We start from the raw sequence: 18,374 nt of genomic DNA, 5'->3' as shown, positions 1-18,374 counted from the left end.
CAAACAAGAACTGAGATATACAACAATTTCACATGAGGAGATTTATATGATTAGGCCAACTGAAATTAGGCAGAGCCGCTTAGTTAATTATATTAAATTCCTTACAATAAGGGATGGCTATTAAGACCCACACAATGTCAATTCATCATCTGCCTACACATGAAAAAAGAAGTGCAGAGCAATTGTAAATTGACACCATGGGAGTGTCCTTCATTAGCCTTGATTAGAGAAAATATATAGGTCGTACTATAACCAATAGAATAGTGACACTAATTATCTTTGTCAATAAAATTACCAAGACAAATAAAATAATTAATTTAACCAAAGAAATGGTGATGGTCAGATTTTGGATCCATCCATCGCTGCCAACGGGTGTCCTCAAATCCACCTTCAGCCTTCAGCTCATAATGCTCTAGGTATGACGTTTGGGACATGCCAACGACGAGGGCAGTTTCATAATTCGAGGCTTCAATTCTGCTTCAAGATCCGAATGACATGCAAACTGCTCTTTGAAATTGACAAATGAATGCATAATGAAGATGCAATCAGACAGGAAGCAGCCACAAAGACCAATCTATTTAAGATAGTTGTATACAATGAAAGCCACTAAAGATATAATTGCCGAGCAGCAGCATCTTTTCATATATTACAACACAATACCTGAAAAACAACTGCTGCACTGAATCATCAACTATGTTACAGTCATTTTCTTTAGCCACCAATAGAAGGATGGGCGGGGGAGTTTCATTGCAGCCCCCTGAGACAGCCCAGATATAATCCTTAGTGGTGACTTTGAATCTAATGCATAAATTATACCGATGATAGTAATGAGAAGTCTCTGAAGAGGGAATGGTTAACTTCCCACAACATAAGCTCGGTCATGCAACACAGTACTGATCCCAATTTGCCTTCTACAACTGTTTGTAGATAAGGACATATGCCTGGTCATGCAGCACTTTTTTGGTCCCAATTGCTGTGACAGATGAATCATCAAACCGGATCCACTGACCACTAGCATAAAGAGCATCAGTTGTATAATGCCCCTTGGAAGGATCTCTCCCATGATGAGTAATTGTAGCAACAAGTTTGTATTTTCGACCCTATAGAAGTAAACATGCAAAACAAAATTATAATGCAGCTCTGACTAGTGACTACAACTAGGTACAGAAACCATACTGAAACATCATGGGTTCATTAGAAAAAAAATAATAATAATGAAAAAATAAATAACGTACAAATTTGACTTTAGAATAACGCTTGTGTTATACAGAATATAAGTTCGCCAAGACAGAATGTACACTAGAGTGGATGGCCAATCCACTAGGACTCAAAAATCCACAACTCAAAGAAACCAGCAAAGACAATCACACGATCCACAAAACTAACAAACTACGCCTCAGCATGCTCCAATTGAGAAAAAATGAAGAAACCAAGGTCCAAGAACCAAACTCTCTCCCAGACATCATCCCCTTCTTCCTCCCTCACATTTCTTTCCAAAAAACAAAAAAAAAAAAAACAAAAGACAGCTATCATAACAGATCTTGCAAAAGACAAAATTTTTGCCTCTGACATTCCAAAGGACAAACAATTGGATAATGCAAAACCTGCAATTCCAACTATCAATTTCTTATTTGTTACTATTAACAATTTCTTACCCCAAGCGCTAAACAAGTTTTTTAACTGATACAACACCCTCTTTATCATTAAGATAAACCATCTCAACCCATATTACCTTACAATTCTGGAATAAAATGTAATATGCATATTACATCTTCCTTTCCACTTTCCACTTTCATCTCACATACCCTATATTCTACCTCCCCCATTGTAACATCCATCACATGCTTATGGTAACCTCCACCTCATCTGACATGATCGTGTGCAACATACATCTAGAGTTAATAACATCCGCATCACAAGATGCTCATTACTAAACACCCTGTTCACTTAAAACATTTAAATCTATATCTGGAATCTTTATTTTATGAACATAAAAAAACCCAGTATTTCTAAAGCTCAAAGATGTGGAATTCAGAACATTGGATCCAGAAATACTTCCGGATCTATACAATCCTTCATGGTTATAGATGCTACAAGACAGTTCAAACTAAGAAAAACACAATGACTTAAGAGTATAAATTAATAGATAGGTAACATCATTTTCTACGGTCTGAAGTTCCAACTCCACTATCACAAAATGCCAAGTGGTGAAATGAGCATTTAAAGACACTATAGGGGGACCACAGCTGAAAGGGACACACTAGTAAGAAGGAGAATAGAAGGGACACCCTATCTGACTTTTTGGGGGAGGGAAGCGAGAATGTCAAACACCTTTCTATATAATTAATCCACCAATTCAAAAACACCTTCCAAGCATCAATGTTACTCTGAATTAGTTGGTTATTTTGCAGAAAACAAAGAAAAAAAAGTTGGCGGCAGGAATTTATTTTGGCCGAGGTCAGGTGCCGCTTTAACAGTTCTTGAAATTCTTACTCATCACACAATCTTTCCTTAAATCAGATATCACATATAATAATGCACATGGGGGCCAAGACAAGATTGTAAAGAAAAAATATGCAGGAAAATAAATAAATAAATAAATGATTTGTAAAGAAAATAATTTAGATATCAAATATGTTCTTGACATCACCTCAGATGTTGGAGAAACAAGCAATTCACGACCAAACACCAATTCGAGTGGAAAGTGCACAGGCTTATGCAACTTGGTGCTTCCTTGACTTCCATAACCAAAACGCATCAAATGCAGTATCATTATCTTTGAAAGCTTTTGTATTTTTATTGATTTACTTGCACTCACAACACCAGCCTGAAAATCATCAATAGTCAAAACGCTTTAACATTATCATATAAACTATCATATGTAACATCAAACAGAAACGTGAGGTTAACAACAATAAAATGTCAAAGTTATTTAAAAACTTGGCTGTGGCAAATATAATGGTTGTTGGGTTAAATAGCTTCTTAATTCAAAAAATTATATGTTGGGAAGAGTATTTGTTGGAAAATTAAAACAACTGTGCATCTTCGAAGCGGATACAAATAATTTCAAGGACAAAAACTACACCCTAAACTTGAAAGATGAAACCAAGGGAGGAAACCGTCAAAAAAAGAAATTCAACCAATGAAACCATAAACAGCATGATGCCATTACTGGAACACATGCAGGAAACATGAGAGAGAGAGAGAGAGAGAGAGAGAGAGAGAGAGGAGGAGGAGGAGGAGGAGGAATATACCTTGCCCGCAGCTGATGTTCGATATCCCTCAAGAGTTTCTGGAGCAGAAAACAACTTAAGTGCATCTTCAATAGTACGAACAGCTTCAGGATTAATATCAAGGTGCAGCAATAGATATGGTTGTACAGTAGCAGAAGCTTTATTTCCTGCTTAAGAAAAAACATAAGTCTCATTATCATAGTGGGGCACAAAACTGCAGGGTCATTCAAAATACATGACCGACAATAGATTACAATGCACAAGCAGATATTTTGTTGATTCCTCCAAGTCTATTTCAACCAGCTAAATTCAAAACTCTAGGGCAGGTGAAGATAATAATAATTGCCTTCTAAGAATCATATATTCTAAACTTAAAAGTACTGTTAAAAGATAAAGTGACCTTTTTACAATTCATATTCCATCAGTTCATATGAATGAGAAGAGGAAAACCAGCAATAGGTAATGCAGAATTTGCAACTCAAATGTAAATGGTACAGAAAAGGAACTTATAAAACATGTGGATCAATTTATAAATATTTGTGCTTCAGAATGTAAGTGTGAACAGCTCGAATCCAAATCACATATATCGAATAGCTGTTACCAAAATCTTAAAACTGAACAGAAACAATGCAAATGCCACACCTCTTGCCTTCACCACACTTCTTAATTGTCCTCCAAAAATATCACTCAATTCTGAAGGGACAAAACTCTGTGTTCTAGTTACTGCAGATGTATTCTTTGGGCCAACCGTCTCCCATTCATCATCTTCTGCAGAAGATACAAGAGATGATTTTCCCCCATTTAAGCACGAGGATTGTCCTTCAAGCTTAAGTAACTCATCATGCATCTGATCCATAATGAAGCTAAGAAACTCCTGAGCATCTTCTTGTCTGACAAACATCAACAATTTCAACAGGAGACTTTAATAAGAGCTAGTAGCTAGTAAATATAGACACGATGGCCACAATAGAAGACTCTGAAAATGATCACTGGGTAAAACAGGCAAATCTAAATCTTTGGTAATTTACTCTCCAAAATATCTCAGTCCAATGCCGTATTTCACATTAAAATGGATAAACAACCAACGCAAAGAAAATTTGCAAGGAAAAAGAAAGAAAGATAGCAGGTTCTAGAAACAAACAACTCAATCATTTTAGACAGCGACAATTTTTCATAACCACAAGACACTTTCAAGCACGGGAATTATCAATCAAACTTCATAAAACCAAACCAGTGATCATTGACAAATTTATGACAACTAGCATAAGGTGAAAAACAATGAATGAGAAGAAAAAAAATCAATGGATAGAATCGTCTAAAGTACGAGCATAACGTTGCACACACGGCAATATTACTATAGAGTTTGAGTAATGTTAAGTGATTAAGTTTCAGCAATATTTACTGATAAAGTTTCAGCATAATTATGAGAAAATGCAGAACTGAGAAGCATTGACCCAAATCAAACACAAACCTTGGCCTGCCTGATATGGTACTTGGCACGTCTGGAGTAAAAGCTTTAAGAACACCTTCAAACATGGCAGGGCTAAGAGGCCTACCAGCCTCGACAACACTTGTATCTTTATTCTTTGAACTTGAACTAGGCACGTCGAATTCAGAGACAAACTCAGCAAATGCACACAATGTGGGGTAGCCAATCTAATAAGTTCCAAATCAAAATGAGCAAGATATGAGTAAAGTGCTTAGCCAGTAAAAGAACAAGGCTTACGCAAGGTCACTAGAAGATGTGGGATGGCATAGTAGTTCCAACATAAAGCATAAGAACATATAGATCATGGAGGGGAAAAAACCTTGGGGATGTTGCGAGTTCTTAATTCATGAAGAAGTTGAACGAAAGGAGAACAGGATAGGAGAGCCTGCAGAGTCGCATTAAGAAAGCAGAGATTTCCGGAGTTGATTAAACCACGAGGCAACAAAATTGTACAGACTGTGGCAGGCCCGTTCAAGGACTTTTGGAGTTCACCCTTAGAATCAGAAACTGATAAATCACCAACACTACCATTCTGCTCTCTGCCTTGCAAATTCAAACTTGAAAATTGATTTGAGAAACCACCTTCATTCTGGGATAGATGTGATGAAGATAAATCAATATCATCTGTCGTAACCTCTTTTACACCATTACTATGAGTAGAACTATGACTGTGATGATCAGCACACCCATTCTGTGTCGGAATTGCTACTGATCCTAGTAAATTATCATCTCCAGCTTTTGCAGTCTTAACTTCATTGTGCTTATTATCTGCATTTAGAGACTGCAATTTGCTCGGCCCCTTCAAACAACTTTGCTGTCTACTTGATCCCCCATTCAACTCAACTAAAGATTTATCCGTAACAAAATTTATCGAACCAAACTGCAATACGTTTGTTTCCACTGGCTTTTCACCCTTCACAGGTGACGGCTTCCCCGGTGATTGCTTTAGAAGCAATGACTTGGTCTCATCTTCAGAGAATGACCCAAATATGAATAGCTGCAACCAAGGAACAAACACAAAAGTAAAATTCCACAACGATAACGGCATTAGTATCACCAAAGCACATAACCAATATCAACTGTGCATAACATCCTAACAAGATTCTGCTAATCTAGGTCATATTGAGCTAGGGCTCTCTCAAAAGGGAACCAACATCCCATCACTCAGTGAATTATGGTGCTAAAAAGCATAGACCCAATTCCCATTCGTTAAAATACACAACGAACATAGCCAATTAAGGCACTTTCTCATTCATAGAGCAAAATTAATAAGAACCAAGCATAATTTATGGCTAGAACACAATAAATTTCCAATCTTTCTAATCAACAAAGTTCACAGAGTCAATAAAAACATGATCTTGAAATGAAAACCATACCTTAGAATCAGTCATTTTGCGCAGAGAGAATCGTACTTGAATACCCAGAAACGCGTGAATAAGAGGAGGAAGAAGATTGGGGATGAGGTATGTGAAGAAAGTGAGAACCGAAAGCAAGAATTAGGGTTTTGTGAGGCCCTGAAGGGAGAGAGGAGGAAGAGAGAAGGGGGTCGATTGAAGACATGAAAAGAGAGACGAGTGAGAAGGGAGAGAGCATTTAACGAAGAAACCCTCCCTTTCACCCTCCTCACGAACCTCCCAGACAAACCCTAGCATCGACTGCCCCCCACACACAGAAATAGAGAGAGAGAGAAACAAAAGAAGAGCTGCGTTGTTTATGGGTTGGTGTAGGATTAGGTTTTCCTCTGTTATGGCACACCCAATATTTATTTTTTTTTTTTTCGTTTTTTTCCCAACCAAAAATAACAATATTTTTATTTGCTGAGACTCCATGTCTGGAGTTCAGGTCTCAACTCTTACCAATTTGTGGTCAGTAGGTGAAGGTTCATGCACCTGCGGTAAGGGACTAGTCTTGCTTTACTGAGATATCCTCGTAGACCTTAGTCCAAATACTAATTAAATTGGTCTGCTACTAACTTGCTAATATAACCGATGTGGCTTTCTATCTCACTCTCGATCAAAGAAAAAAACATAACGATATTTTTTTCCTTTTTTTTTTGACATGTCGTTTTTTATTGCATTTTACTTTCGTTGGTTTGCACTTCTAAAACATTTCTAATGTATTAATATTTCTTTTTTTATTATATTTTTGAACTAAGAAAAGTAGCTATTAGAATCGCTCATTAGGGCATCTTGTATGAGTGATGTATAGTTAGTTTGTTTTCAGTGTTTTGTAATGGAGTGTGGTACTCTTCCTTACTTTTGTGGTGAGGTTTAACGAGGCTACTATGTACTCCTTAATGTAAGTTCGTACTTTCGTTTTATCAATAAAGTTTTCTACTTGATCAAACAAAAAAAAAAGGCATCTTGTATGATACCAGAAGAATACATCATCCAAAATTGACCAACATCAAAATTAAGTGCAGCCTGAGCTAATAAATGACCCACTCTATTATCCCGGCAGCTAACATAAGCTAGAGATAGAGTAGAAAACCTTTGAAACAAACACAGCCTCTTCCACACGGTAGCCAACCTGAGAAAGATCCTCCTCCTTCTCTCTAAAAGTATTAACCAACATCAAATAATTACTCTTAAATCTCAGTTTTGACATCTGTGTAGCCCATTGAATTGCAAACTTGAGAGCCTCCATTAATGCTAAGTGAACATCAATAAAACAACAAACCGCTCCTTAGATAATGACAAACATTTATTGTTTACAAACAAAGGACGAGTGAAATGAATAGTTAAACTCAAAACATTTCACGTCACCACTTCTTTTGCAATCAAACAATCAGCCAAAACATGTGCAATAGACTTGTGTGCATAAGGACATTGCAAATAATTCAGTTCCCTAACATATATCATTTCAATTGTCAACCTTTCTCTAGTTGGCAATATATTCTGATACGATTTTCCAAACACACTGTAATTTTTCTAGGTACTTTAGCATGCCAAACAGCTTTTCAAAGAGGTCTTAGAGCAACTCCAACAGCTTCCCTATAATTTTTGTATTATAGAGAAGCAAAAGTCAAACCTTTAGCCTATTTTTCTGTTGAGAATATATACATCCCACATGAGAAAAATGGGACCTTGCCTATGGGTTTATAAGGGTTTGGGCCACTCCATCCATTGCCAATTGGTTTTGGATGTGAACCCCAGATTACTTTAACATGGTATCAAAGCGGGTCTCTCTCCAATTGCTTTGTCATCATGGACCTGGACATGGGTTCATTCATTAATTGATTCACCAATCTCCTCTCCAATCATGGACCTAGTTTGGGTTCATTAAATTGGCCATCGGAAGTTTCCGATTGGATTATTGCCAAGTGTCCGATGTGGGCCTTGGATTGTTATGTGATTGGTCAAGTCTCTAATGTGGGACTTGTGACCCGATGTCCAATGTGGAATCGGGTTTGTCAATTAATTCCACGTGCATACCTAGATCTAGGTTGCACGTGAGGGGGCGTGTTGGAGATGAAAGATCCCACATTGGAAAAGTGACAAATAAAATATAACTTATAAGTGGGTGGATCTCACCCAATTGTACCGAGGCCTTTTGATTAAAACCCAACACCTAATGGGTGGTTAAGTTGGGACAGTATCGGTACAATAGTGGGCCACGGGCCACGCTTGTCGCTGTTTAACATGGTATCAAAGCGGGTTACCCACGTGTGCATGCCTCGCGGCCACACGGGCTCCACGTCACCCAAAGTTGTCCACGTGTATGGCTTAAAAATTCCCTACACGTGCGGGGGCGTGTTGAGAATATATACATCCCACATGAGAAAAATGGGACCTTGCCTATGGGTTTATAAGGGTTTGGGCCACTCCATCCATTGCCAATTGGTTTTGGATGTGAACCCCATATTACTTTATCATTTTCTTCTTCAACTTCAACAGATTCCCTAGTTTACAGTAATCTATAAAATCTCCATATTCTTCTTTAAAATTTTGGAGTTTGCTGTAAATATAGGGAATTTGGTTTTCTCTCTCCTCACTTTTCCTAAAATAGAGATAGTTATAGGGAATCTGTTAGAGCAAAAGAGGCTTATTTTTCCCTAAAGTAGAGAAAAATCAAAATATAGGGAATCTGTTGGAGTTGCTCTTAAACCATCATCCACCAAAGGTTCCACAATTCTATTTAACTCAACATCTCTAGCAACATAGTATGTTGTGTTTGTAGTAAAATAACCCTATCGAGTAAAATGCCAAACCTACTAATCCTCTGTCCTATGATGACTCAAAGGAATGGATAGAATAAGATTTTCATTAGACGATTGAAAAATTGAATGAACTATATGTGTCTTCCAATTGTGCATATCCATATCAATCAGCTCAACAACCATGTAAGTGGAATTAGCCGATTGTCAAGTAAAAGGCTCTCAGGCATACATATCCACCAACCAGTTATCCTGTCAAATATTAATTTGCTCTCCCGTACCTACTATGTATCGCATATCTGAGGACAACACATTCCTAGCATCAAGAATACTCCTCCAAGAAACGCCTTATATAACAGGGCAATAAGAGACTCTGGTTTTTAATTAACAGTCTATCCTGTTTAGCCAACATAGCTAGATTGAAAATGTTTCAAATTCTTGAACCTCAAACCTCCCTCATTCTTGGGAAAGTACAAACGCTCCCATGAATGCTTTTAGCCTCCGTTTCCCCCACCAAAATTTTGATACTGTTTTAGGGAATCAGAAATTGAGAGAAATTCGTTGTGTATTCTCATTGATAATAGGGGCCTCTTTATATAAAGGATTACAATGCATAGAATCTCAATCATACAAAGAAAGTAACCGTACATTGAATAGGAATCTAGATCATTCTAATTTAACCCTATTAACACTAGGTCAAGTAACCTAGAGTTTGGGCCAAACACAAATTAGGGTTTACTTGAACACTCCTCCTTGTGTTGCCCAAACGCGGTGCTTCTCTCGTTGCCTCGTTAAAAACTTTGCCGAGTAACAAAAACTCAATGGGATAAAAATAACATCGGTCGAAGGAGAAAAAGAGCACAACACACCCTTCAAGTTTTGAGGTGAATATGTAGACATCTCCCCCTGATGTCTGCGTCTCCCCCTGATGACTACGATCATGGGAGTTCAGATAATTTCCGTAAGCCAATTCTTGCCACATGTTTCTCGAACGTGAATTTGGGCAATGAGTTAATAAACAAGTCTGCCACATTATCCTTAGATCGAACCTAGTTCACTTTGGTATTTGAGGAGAGTCTGTTATTGCTGATTATGCTTGGTGTTGTCTCTTTTGATGTAGCCTTACTTCATTTGTTCAAAACGAACAGCATTATCCTAAATGCTCATAGGCTCATCTTATGGTAGACTTCAAACCACAATTATTAGAACATGTGTGATTATGGATCCAATCCATAAACATTCATGAACCACTTCGTGAAGAGCAATAATCTCTGCATGGTTATAAGATATAGAGACTACGGTCTGTTCTATAGACCTCCAAGATATCACGGTCTTTTCCCATGGTGAACACTTAACCAGTTTGGGAGCGACCTTTGTATGGGTCAGAGAGGTACCCAGCATCAGCAAAATCTTCCAAAACACTTATATCATTTTGGGATGGGGATAGAGAACACAGGCCAGCGTTGGTGGCGTTTCTGGTGTGTGATGGGTCCGAATCCATCATCTCTCTGTAAGGATAGAACAAACCCATATCAATCGTATATCTCAAGTACTGAAAGATATCTTTTACACCAATCAAAATGGCGTCGCATTGGCGCAGAGCTATACCTTAGCCAACAAGTTCACTACAAATGAGATATCCGGTCCTGTGCATTGAACTAAGTACAATAATGCGCCTATTGTACTCAAGTAAGGTACTTCTGCCTCTAGCACATCTTCGTCATCATCCTTCAAACGAAGAGGATCATTTTCAGGATCAAGACTACGGATGATCGTGGGGGTACTTGAATGTTTGACCTTGTCAAAATGCCTAAGCATCTATCGACACGATGCTCAAGTTTCAAACTGAGACATAATTGTGTTCTCCCATAATCCTTCATCTCAAAATCGGATTTCAAGTGTTCAGCGGTTTCCCTTAACTCTTTAAGGGCTTCTAATGAAGATCATGTCCAACATGAACCGCAATGGAATCCGAAACTTGTTATGGAAATGTGTGGTCATATCCCTTCCCGATCAAGTAGTCATTTTAGCGAGCGTTTCAACCTCTTTGTAAACTCGCTCCGTGGTCTAGAGCCACTTGACTTGGGTAAATGAAGTTCACCATGAACCTTCATGTATATTCAGTATCTAGATCTCTATAGAGATACGTAGTGACCACATTTGTAAGCTACATGTTCAGTTATTCGGAAACTACCAAACTGACAGGGTAGTGGAGTGCAATGACATCCATTACGAGAGAATATATCTCATCATAGTCGATTCCAGGGCGTTTTATGAGAAGCATTGCTCCATAAGGCGAGATTACCATATCTTTTTCTCACTACGCTTTCTAACGAAGACCAATTAGTCAATAGGTTTTATGTTAGGAGGTGTTGGCATCACTAGCTTGAAAACCTTCCTCTTCGTTAGAGAATCCATCTTAACCTGGATCGCATCTTTCCATTTAGGCCAAATTTCTCTACGTTGGCATTCATTCATCAACGGAGCGTGGTTCGATATCATCTAATTCAACAAACTAATGCGCAACTACATCATCAATTATGATGGAGTTTCTATCCCACGTCTTATGTACACTAGTGTAATTTTCATAGAGCTCTATATTCTCAGGAATAAGTTCTGACGTTGAGGCGTCCCCCAACGATAACCATAATCCGGAAGATTTTCATGAGACAGATTTTGAGTCTTGATGATTAAAGGATTGGAATGTGCCAAAGTATCATTCGAACTCACGGGCCTCCCACGCATCCTAGCTGAGGCCATGGCCTGTAACGCCAAAGTGCCACTGTCTATGGCTTTGGCGCCATGCCTACCTCTGTGTAGGGTGGTGCTACTTCCTCTCGTAGGGACGTCCATCCTTGCAGGCATGTTTGCAGCATATTTGTCTGATCTCGTCACTTTAACAAGGATCGAGATGAGACATAGTGGGGACAGACTACGACAATTCCTGTCGTTCCTGTTGAACATTCGTGTTCTTATCTCCCCCTAACGACGGGAAGATTGTCTCATCAAAGTGACATCCGCAAATCTAGCTGTAAGGAGAACGCCTAGCAAGGGCATTAAGTGGCAGATGATTGTTGGAATCTCAAATCCAACGTAGTTGGCCATTCGTTTGTAAGAACCCATCATAGAGCGCTGTGGCGGCGCAATTGGAACATAAGTGGCATACTCAAAGATATGTAAGTACGATTCTTGTACCCAGTCACTAGCTGTGACGCAGAGGTAGATTGAGTGTGGGTCGTAGACGAATTAGCATAGCTGCATGCGATATTGCATTACCCCAAGCGGATATAAGGAGATTGATGCGCATTACCAATGTCCTGATTACCATCGTAGTTGTTTTTGCAAGACCATTTGGGTGTGTCCATGAGAATATAATGTCCGACATCAATCCCATTGCAATATCTATCGAAAATCTTCGATGTAAACTCTCTAGCATCATCAAGCCCAATTGACGGAACAGGATGATCCGGGGAGTGAGCCCGTTGTCATATAATATTTGCTAGGAGTGTAGCATCAGCAGCATTACAAGTGGACAATGGCAAAACACGTGACCAGCGTGTTTGCGTATCAACCAATATCATGAGATATTTAAACGTCTGCAAGTTGGTTGAATCAGTCCATAGAATCCATGGGGATTCTATGTAAGAACATAATGAGTATTTTCATATCTTTTCATAGGATGGTTTTAGTCCTAATTTCCCTAAGGAACGGGCTTTGTAAAACGAGCGAGACGCTTTAGAAGCAACCAATGAGAATTTTGGTTGAGCCTGAGCGTCTGAAACGCTATTTGAAGCAAGTTGGTGATTGTAGCATCACCTGGGGCACCATCACCATGATGGATGCTGTCCATAGTGTCATGGATAGGGACTGTGCCAGCCCTAGGCTGGTGGTGGAAGGAGACGGCGCCCTAGGCAGCTGCGTCGGTCACACTTAGTCCAGAAATCAACTTTTGATTCATGCTTCGTTTTGCTTAAAAAAAAATGATGTCCATGTGAAGTCTTTAGTAGACAGATCATCATATCATGACTAGGATGATCTATCATGTCGTGACAAAGCTAATATGTGTCTAAATCCAAGAGATCTTCTCTCATAACTTTATTGGATTAATAGATCGAATAGTGACATAGAATCCACTAGAGAGACATAAACTTCTCTAAGATGCGCCTTCGTTCGCAATCATTAGAGGTATTGCAAAGGAACTCATTTCCGTTCTCTACATGCGATTTCGCATAGAATCCGTTGGCTATTCATAGGTGCGATTGGCCTAGAAGCGTAGAGAGTTTCTATGACAGTAATTAAGGTGCCATTTGGCAAGTGGAACTTGGGCTATTCCATGTCCTTGAATTAATACCGATGGCCCAGCCATCGTAGTCACAAAAGTCATAGGCTCAAAATCAAAATGAAGTCATAAAGAACTCGAAATTTTATTCATAAGCCAACAGAGTTACATCATTGTCTCTTTGACTAAACAAAATCTAATCCAAAATGATAGCTAATGCAAAACAATGGTAGTCGTCTAACTTCTTTTGGTAATTCCAAAATAAAGGTGACCAGGTGAGTAGAGAGATGTCAGTGGAGCAAGGCTCGCTTAAGTACCACTAATCTCAGAACCTTCCTAGACATCACACTTACTTTGAGTGAGCCTACTTTGAAGAAAAACTAAACCATTAGCATTTACTACAAATATATATGGCAATTGCCTATTACATCTCTTGGAAAAATAAAGACTTAAACAGAATTGACGATCTATTGATCCCAGCCAGATTTGTAGTCTTTAACCCTTTACTCTAGATCATCTTCTTGATCTTCTTGTTCCATATAGTGAGCTTCTCTTGCTTCACAATATGCTTTGTAAGCGGTGACAATTTCTTCACGAGCTCTACAAATGTGTGCCCAATGATTAGACACTCCACATCAAAAACATACATCTCTTTGCTAAACTCCATTGATTGAGGCGCTTTGAAAGCGTCATTTAGATGGCTCTTAGTGTTAGTGGCGCCACCAACATGGCCAGAGGCGTTGCCTCCCTCTCTCTTTCCACGTTGACCTCTTCGGTTCCGTGTTCGCTTCATTTAGATAGCTCCTAGTGTTGGTGGCGCCACCAACATGGCCAGAGGCGTTGCCTCCCTCTCTCTTTCCACGTTGACCTCTTCGGTTCTGTGTTCGCCTATATTGGCAGTTACCTTCCCAAGTAGAGCGATTATATGGACCAAAATGTCCAGAAGTATCCCCAAGGTTAGGGTTTCGCTCTTGGGGCCTTCTCTTAGGGGCGCGACTATAATTGGATTCCGGAATATGCTCTATTTCCACGGATCTCGAATTATAGTTATTCACAAGGATGTTGTCATGCTTTTCAGTGACATTCATAACTCCAATGAGCTCATGATACCTTGTGATTCGTCCTGCAGTAACATCGATTCGATAGTTCTTAGCAACCATCAATGCAGAGACGGGGAAGGTAGAGAGAGTCTTTTCAATCAACATTGCATGTTTGATCTCTTTACCACAGAATTCCATTAAGGATTTAATGCGAAGTGCTTCCGAGTTGTAGTCAAGAACTGACTTGAAATCACATAAGCGGAGGCTATGCCATCTCGCTTCTAGGTCAGGAAGCAGGGAGTCATAGACGTTGCCAAATCTATCTTCGAGTGAGACCTACAATCTTCTGGGGTCTTCTTCATTCATACACTCGTACTAGAGCGAATCATCCATATATATGACGAGTCATTAGGATGATGGCTTTCGCCTTATTTGCCTCTACGGCTGCTCTATTTGCTTCCAAAGCTTGAGCTTGCTCAACAGTTAACACGTCTTGGCTAGGCTCGAGAATCGTATCAAAGATTCCATCGGCCTTGAGATGCTGGCGGACATCACGGACCCACCTATGATATCCAGAGCCAGTTGTTCCCAATGGAGCAAAGTCCAATTTGTTCAGGTTACTCATCCTGAAAGAGAACAAGATATTAGGGTTAGTTTCGGAGCGAAAAAGGCTACGACGAAAACATATAAAATTTTGTAGCGTAGTCGCTTCCAAGAAATTAGGAATTTATGAGCATAATCGCTTCCAAGAAATTAAATTCTAAGAGGTATTGGATTAGATCAAAACAATGACGTAAGTGGTCGATCATAAATTCTCTACAAACTCTGAGTTTTGAGATCTCAACAAGCTCCAAGCTTGGAGTGAGCACGAACCCCCACAGTTCGGCTTAATTAGGTCTCCCTTATGATGAAGAAATGGGGGTAGAAGAAGGGATGTTGCAAGTCCCCGAGAAAGAAGAGAAATTGAATTAAAAAAAAAACGGAAACGTTTAGTAAAAAATACCTTGAAATAGGTCACTAGAAAATTTTGACTGGAAAAAGTCGTTGATCGGGGGTGCTGACGTGGTAGTGGGTCCCTATGTTGATGTGGCTGTGGGTCCTCCTGATGACGTGGCAGTGGGCCTCTGCCTTGGGCTTCTTGGGCTTCTTTTCCTTTCCTTTTTTTTCTTTTTCTTTTCCTTCTGCCGGTTTTTCTACAGGAATTTGAGTTGGCCGGTTCAGCAAGTTTTGCACCGGTTTTTAGAATTTTTATTCCGGTTCCTGAAACTTCAGATCCAGAGGCTTCTGCTACCAAAATTTGGTGGAAATTGGAGCTCCGGAAGATGGTGAACCGGTGGAATATTTGCTGCGAGTTGTATGGAGCTTCCGGTGGCCGGTTCGGTGGGTTTCAGGCCAGTTCTTGGGGTGGGCCCGCAGGTTCTGGACTCTTAGGATCGAGTTCTTCAAGGTGTGAGGTGGAGGCAGAAAAGGCTTCAAGGTTTTGTATTCGGATTCAAGGTTTTTAGCTTCTTGAATCAGGGTTTGGCTATTTGTTTCAGGGTTAGGGCTTCATGCTGATAACGTGTTTTAGGGAATCAGAAATTGAGAGAAATTCACTGTGTATTCTCAATGATAATAGGGGCCTCTTTATATAGAGGATTACAATGCATAGAATCTCAATCATATATATAAGGAAAGTAATCGTACATTGAATAAGAATCTAGATCTTTCTAATTTAACCTACCACTAGGTCAAGTAACCTAGAGTTTGGTCAAACACAAATTAGGGTTTATTTGAACAGATACAATATTTCTATTTTGTTTTTTGGAAAAGAAAAAAATTATTATAGATTGAATTAACCACGATTATTATCATACGGGGCTAAATTGAAAGTCTAAACTCAAATAAATCTTGAGGTTATTACTCCAAATGAGTTGTCCACTTACAACAGGGAAACTCACTTACAGGAATTGAAAATAAAATAAAATAATAATAATAAACTAACACATGATAACAATTGCCTCTAGCCTTTTGATTATGTGATTTGAATTTTTAAAAAAAAGTTTAGGATGGCTGTTGATCTAGCAAATGAAAAATAGTGAATTGGATATCATTTACTATAGAAATGAAATTACGTGAAAGTAGTCACATGATAAAACAAATCATTTCTTTTACTATATGTTATCAAAACTATACTATATTTTAATAAAAATTCAAATAGGGTGAGCATGGTCAATGGCTAGTTGTAGAAGCATAATCCATTCTATAATTTGTTTTGCAGACTGTCATTGTCAAAACAAGGTGGCGGAGAGATCAAAGTTTAAGGAAGATATTTATAGAAGTTGTACATTTTCTCTATTTATTTAATTTATATTAATATCTAATTATTATATATGGTTGGTGATCTGTATTTATGTTGGGGATTGAAAATTTTGGTTTGGGTGCGGCTATTGCCACCCTACCATTTCCTTAGTTCACTCTATAAACATTTGAATTATTGAAAGACTATATTACCCAAGTGCAAAATGACTAATAAGTACACTAATTTTCTAAAATCCAAATATGTAAGAAAAAATCAATATATAAGTAATTAATTAAATACAAATACTACTTAATTTTTTATTGGATAACATTAATCTTTATCTTCTTCACCCAAATTTGAATTTTTACTATTTTTTTGTCTTTTTGTTGCATCATCATCGTTAATTCGTTATTCAATTCACAAAACCATTACCTTTATCTTTGCAATATGTTAATACTCAGATCCCGCGTTAGCCGATTCCTTGCCTAACGCGGGTCCGGTGGGCGGACCGCTACTCCTAGGATTAGATTATTCATGTTTGCTGCAACACGATAGACAGGGCGTCAGAGGGAGCCCGCGTTGGGCGGTCTTCACTGCTCCGATGCCTAAGTCAGTCACTGTATACGGGCAGCATGACAATAAATGAGTAGTTATTGCGTAATTAATGAGGAGAGAGGAGAGAACCTTTTATAGTTGATGAAGAGGTTGATCTTCTTCTTGTTTCCGATGTGGGACTGATGTGCTTCTATTCCCAGCGTCTGGAGCTTCTGATGTTATCTTGACGCGGCGCGTGGCGGCGCGTCAGCGGTGATCTGGGGGCGGTTCAGGGCTCAAGCGGTAGCCCGCCTGGCCATGCCTTCGCAGGTCACCCCTTTGGTGGGAATTGGTACCCCTGGCGGTATAATGAGCATGGCTCATTATAGCTAATTATGCTCGTTCTGGCACGTAGGTACAAGTCCCCCAAGTCCCCAGTCAAGGAGGGCAATCTTGGTTGGGGAGTTGATCGGCGGTGTGAAGCGTTACTTCCGCTAGACTTACAACAGCATAATTAGCGTCAGTGCGTTGTCAACCATGGATTTACTGAGCGAACGCTTTATACCCTTCCGGGTGGGCCCCTGCTAGGCCCGCCAGGGAGTCCCCCACTCCCTAGCCAAGACGGACCTCCGGACGGTCGGCAAATTGTTTGTTGAGGGGAAGCTGCGCGGAGCAGAGGGTGTTGGGTAGCGAGCCCAATCTTAGTACCCAAGTGACGAGGGTCAACGTACCTGATCAGGGTCGTCGTAGACTGTTGACAAGTCCCCGTGTCCCGTAGGGATGATCTGACCGTAACGTCGCGTGGCGGTCGTTGTCAGAGTGAGGCGTAGCCTCGGGATTAGCCGCTGGCGGATACCCCCCGCTGGATGTAGCAGGAAACAGCGTCGCGTAGACGTGTTTGGCGGTGGTTACTGAGCGGAGTTGCGCTCAGCGACGCACGGGGTTTGCAAAATGGAGGGGGTTATGCCGGCAGTGCCACGTATAGCTGAGGCGGCCCCTTGCAAATTGACACGTGGAAGTTTTGCTAGCGGGGATTCGCTCAGCGGACTTCGACACTTGGAAAGAGACAAGTGAGAAGTTCCGCTAGCGGGGTCTCACTCAGTGAACTTCTGTACTTGGAAAGAGACAAGTGAGAAGTTCCGCTAGCGGGGTTTCGCTCAGCGGTGACTTCGACACTTGGAAAGAGACAAGTGAGAAGTTCTGCTAGCGGGGTTTCGCTCAGCGGTGACTTCGACACTTTGGAAAGAGACAAGTGAGAAGTTCCGCCAGTGGGGTTTCGCTCAGCGGTGACTTCGACACTTGGAAAGAGACAAGTGAGAAGTTCCGCCAGCGGGGTTTTGCTCAGCGGTGACTTCGACACTT

The 18,374-nt window shown here is 39.9% G+C and overlaps 1 protein-coding gene across 1 annotated transcript; it reads right to left on the bottom strand.

Annotated features, from left to right (window-relative positions):
- Positions 1-515: 515 nt before the first annotated feature.
- LOC112193436 (ubiquitin carboxyl-terminal hydrolase 24) lies at positions 516-6,457 on the bottom strand. Its single transcript, XM_024333586.2, has 7 exons — positions 6,099-6,457; positions 5,042-5,719; positions 4,705-4,889; positions 3,876-4,123; positions 3,255-3,400; positions 2,651-2,827; positions 516-1,100 (listed from the first exon to the last, which is right to left on the bottom strand). The coding sequence occupies exons 1-7, from the start codon at positions 6,111-6,113 to the stop codon at positions 912-914; spliced, it is 1,638 nt and encodes a 545-aa protein (XP_024189354.1). The 5' UTR covers positions 6,114-6,457; the 3' UTR covers positions 516-911.
- Between the last annotated feature and the right edge of the window lie 11,917 nt (positions 6,458-18,374).

This window comes from Rosa chinensis, chromosome 1, assembly GCF_002994745.2.
Source record: "Rosa chinensis cultivar Old Blush chromosome 1, RchiOBHm-V2, whole genome shotgun sequence".
In the NCBI taxonomy this organism is placed as follows: domain Eukaryota; kingdom Viridiplantae; phylum Streptophyta; class Magnoliopsida; order Rosales; family Rosaceae; genus Rosa; species Rosa chinensis.
The sequence above is the reverse complement of the archived record's forward strand: the minus strand, read 5'-3'. Positions and strand labels throughout refer to the sequence as shown.

Bases quoted from the DNA above. Each gene is read 5' to 3' on its own strand.
- LOC112193436 (XM_024333586.2), bottom strand. The intron at 4,890-5,041 runs GTTTTTTCCCCT...GGAACTTATTAG, and splicing joins GAACTCGCAACATCCCCAAG to ATTGGCTACCCCACATTGTG. The intron at 3,401-3,875 runs GTGTGGCATTTG...TTTCTTAAGCAG, and splicing joins AAGTGTGGTGAAGGCAAGAG to GAAATAAAGCTTCTGCTACT.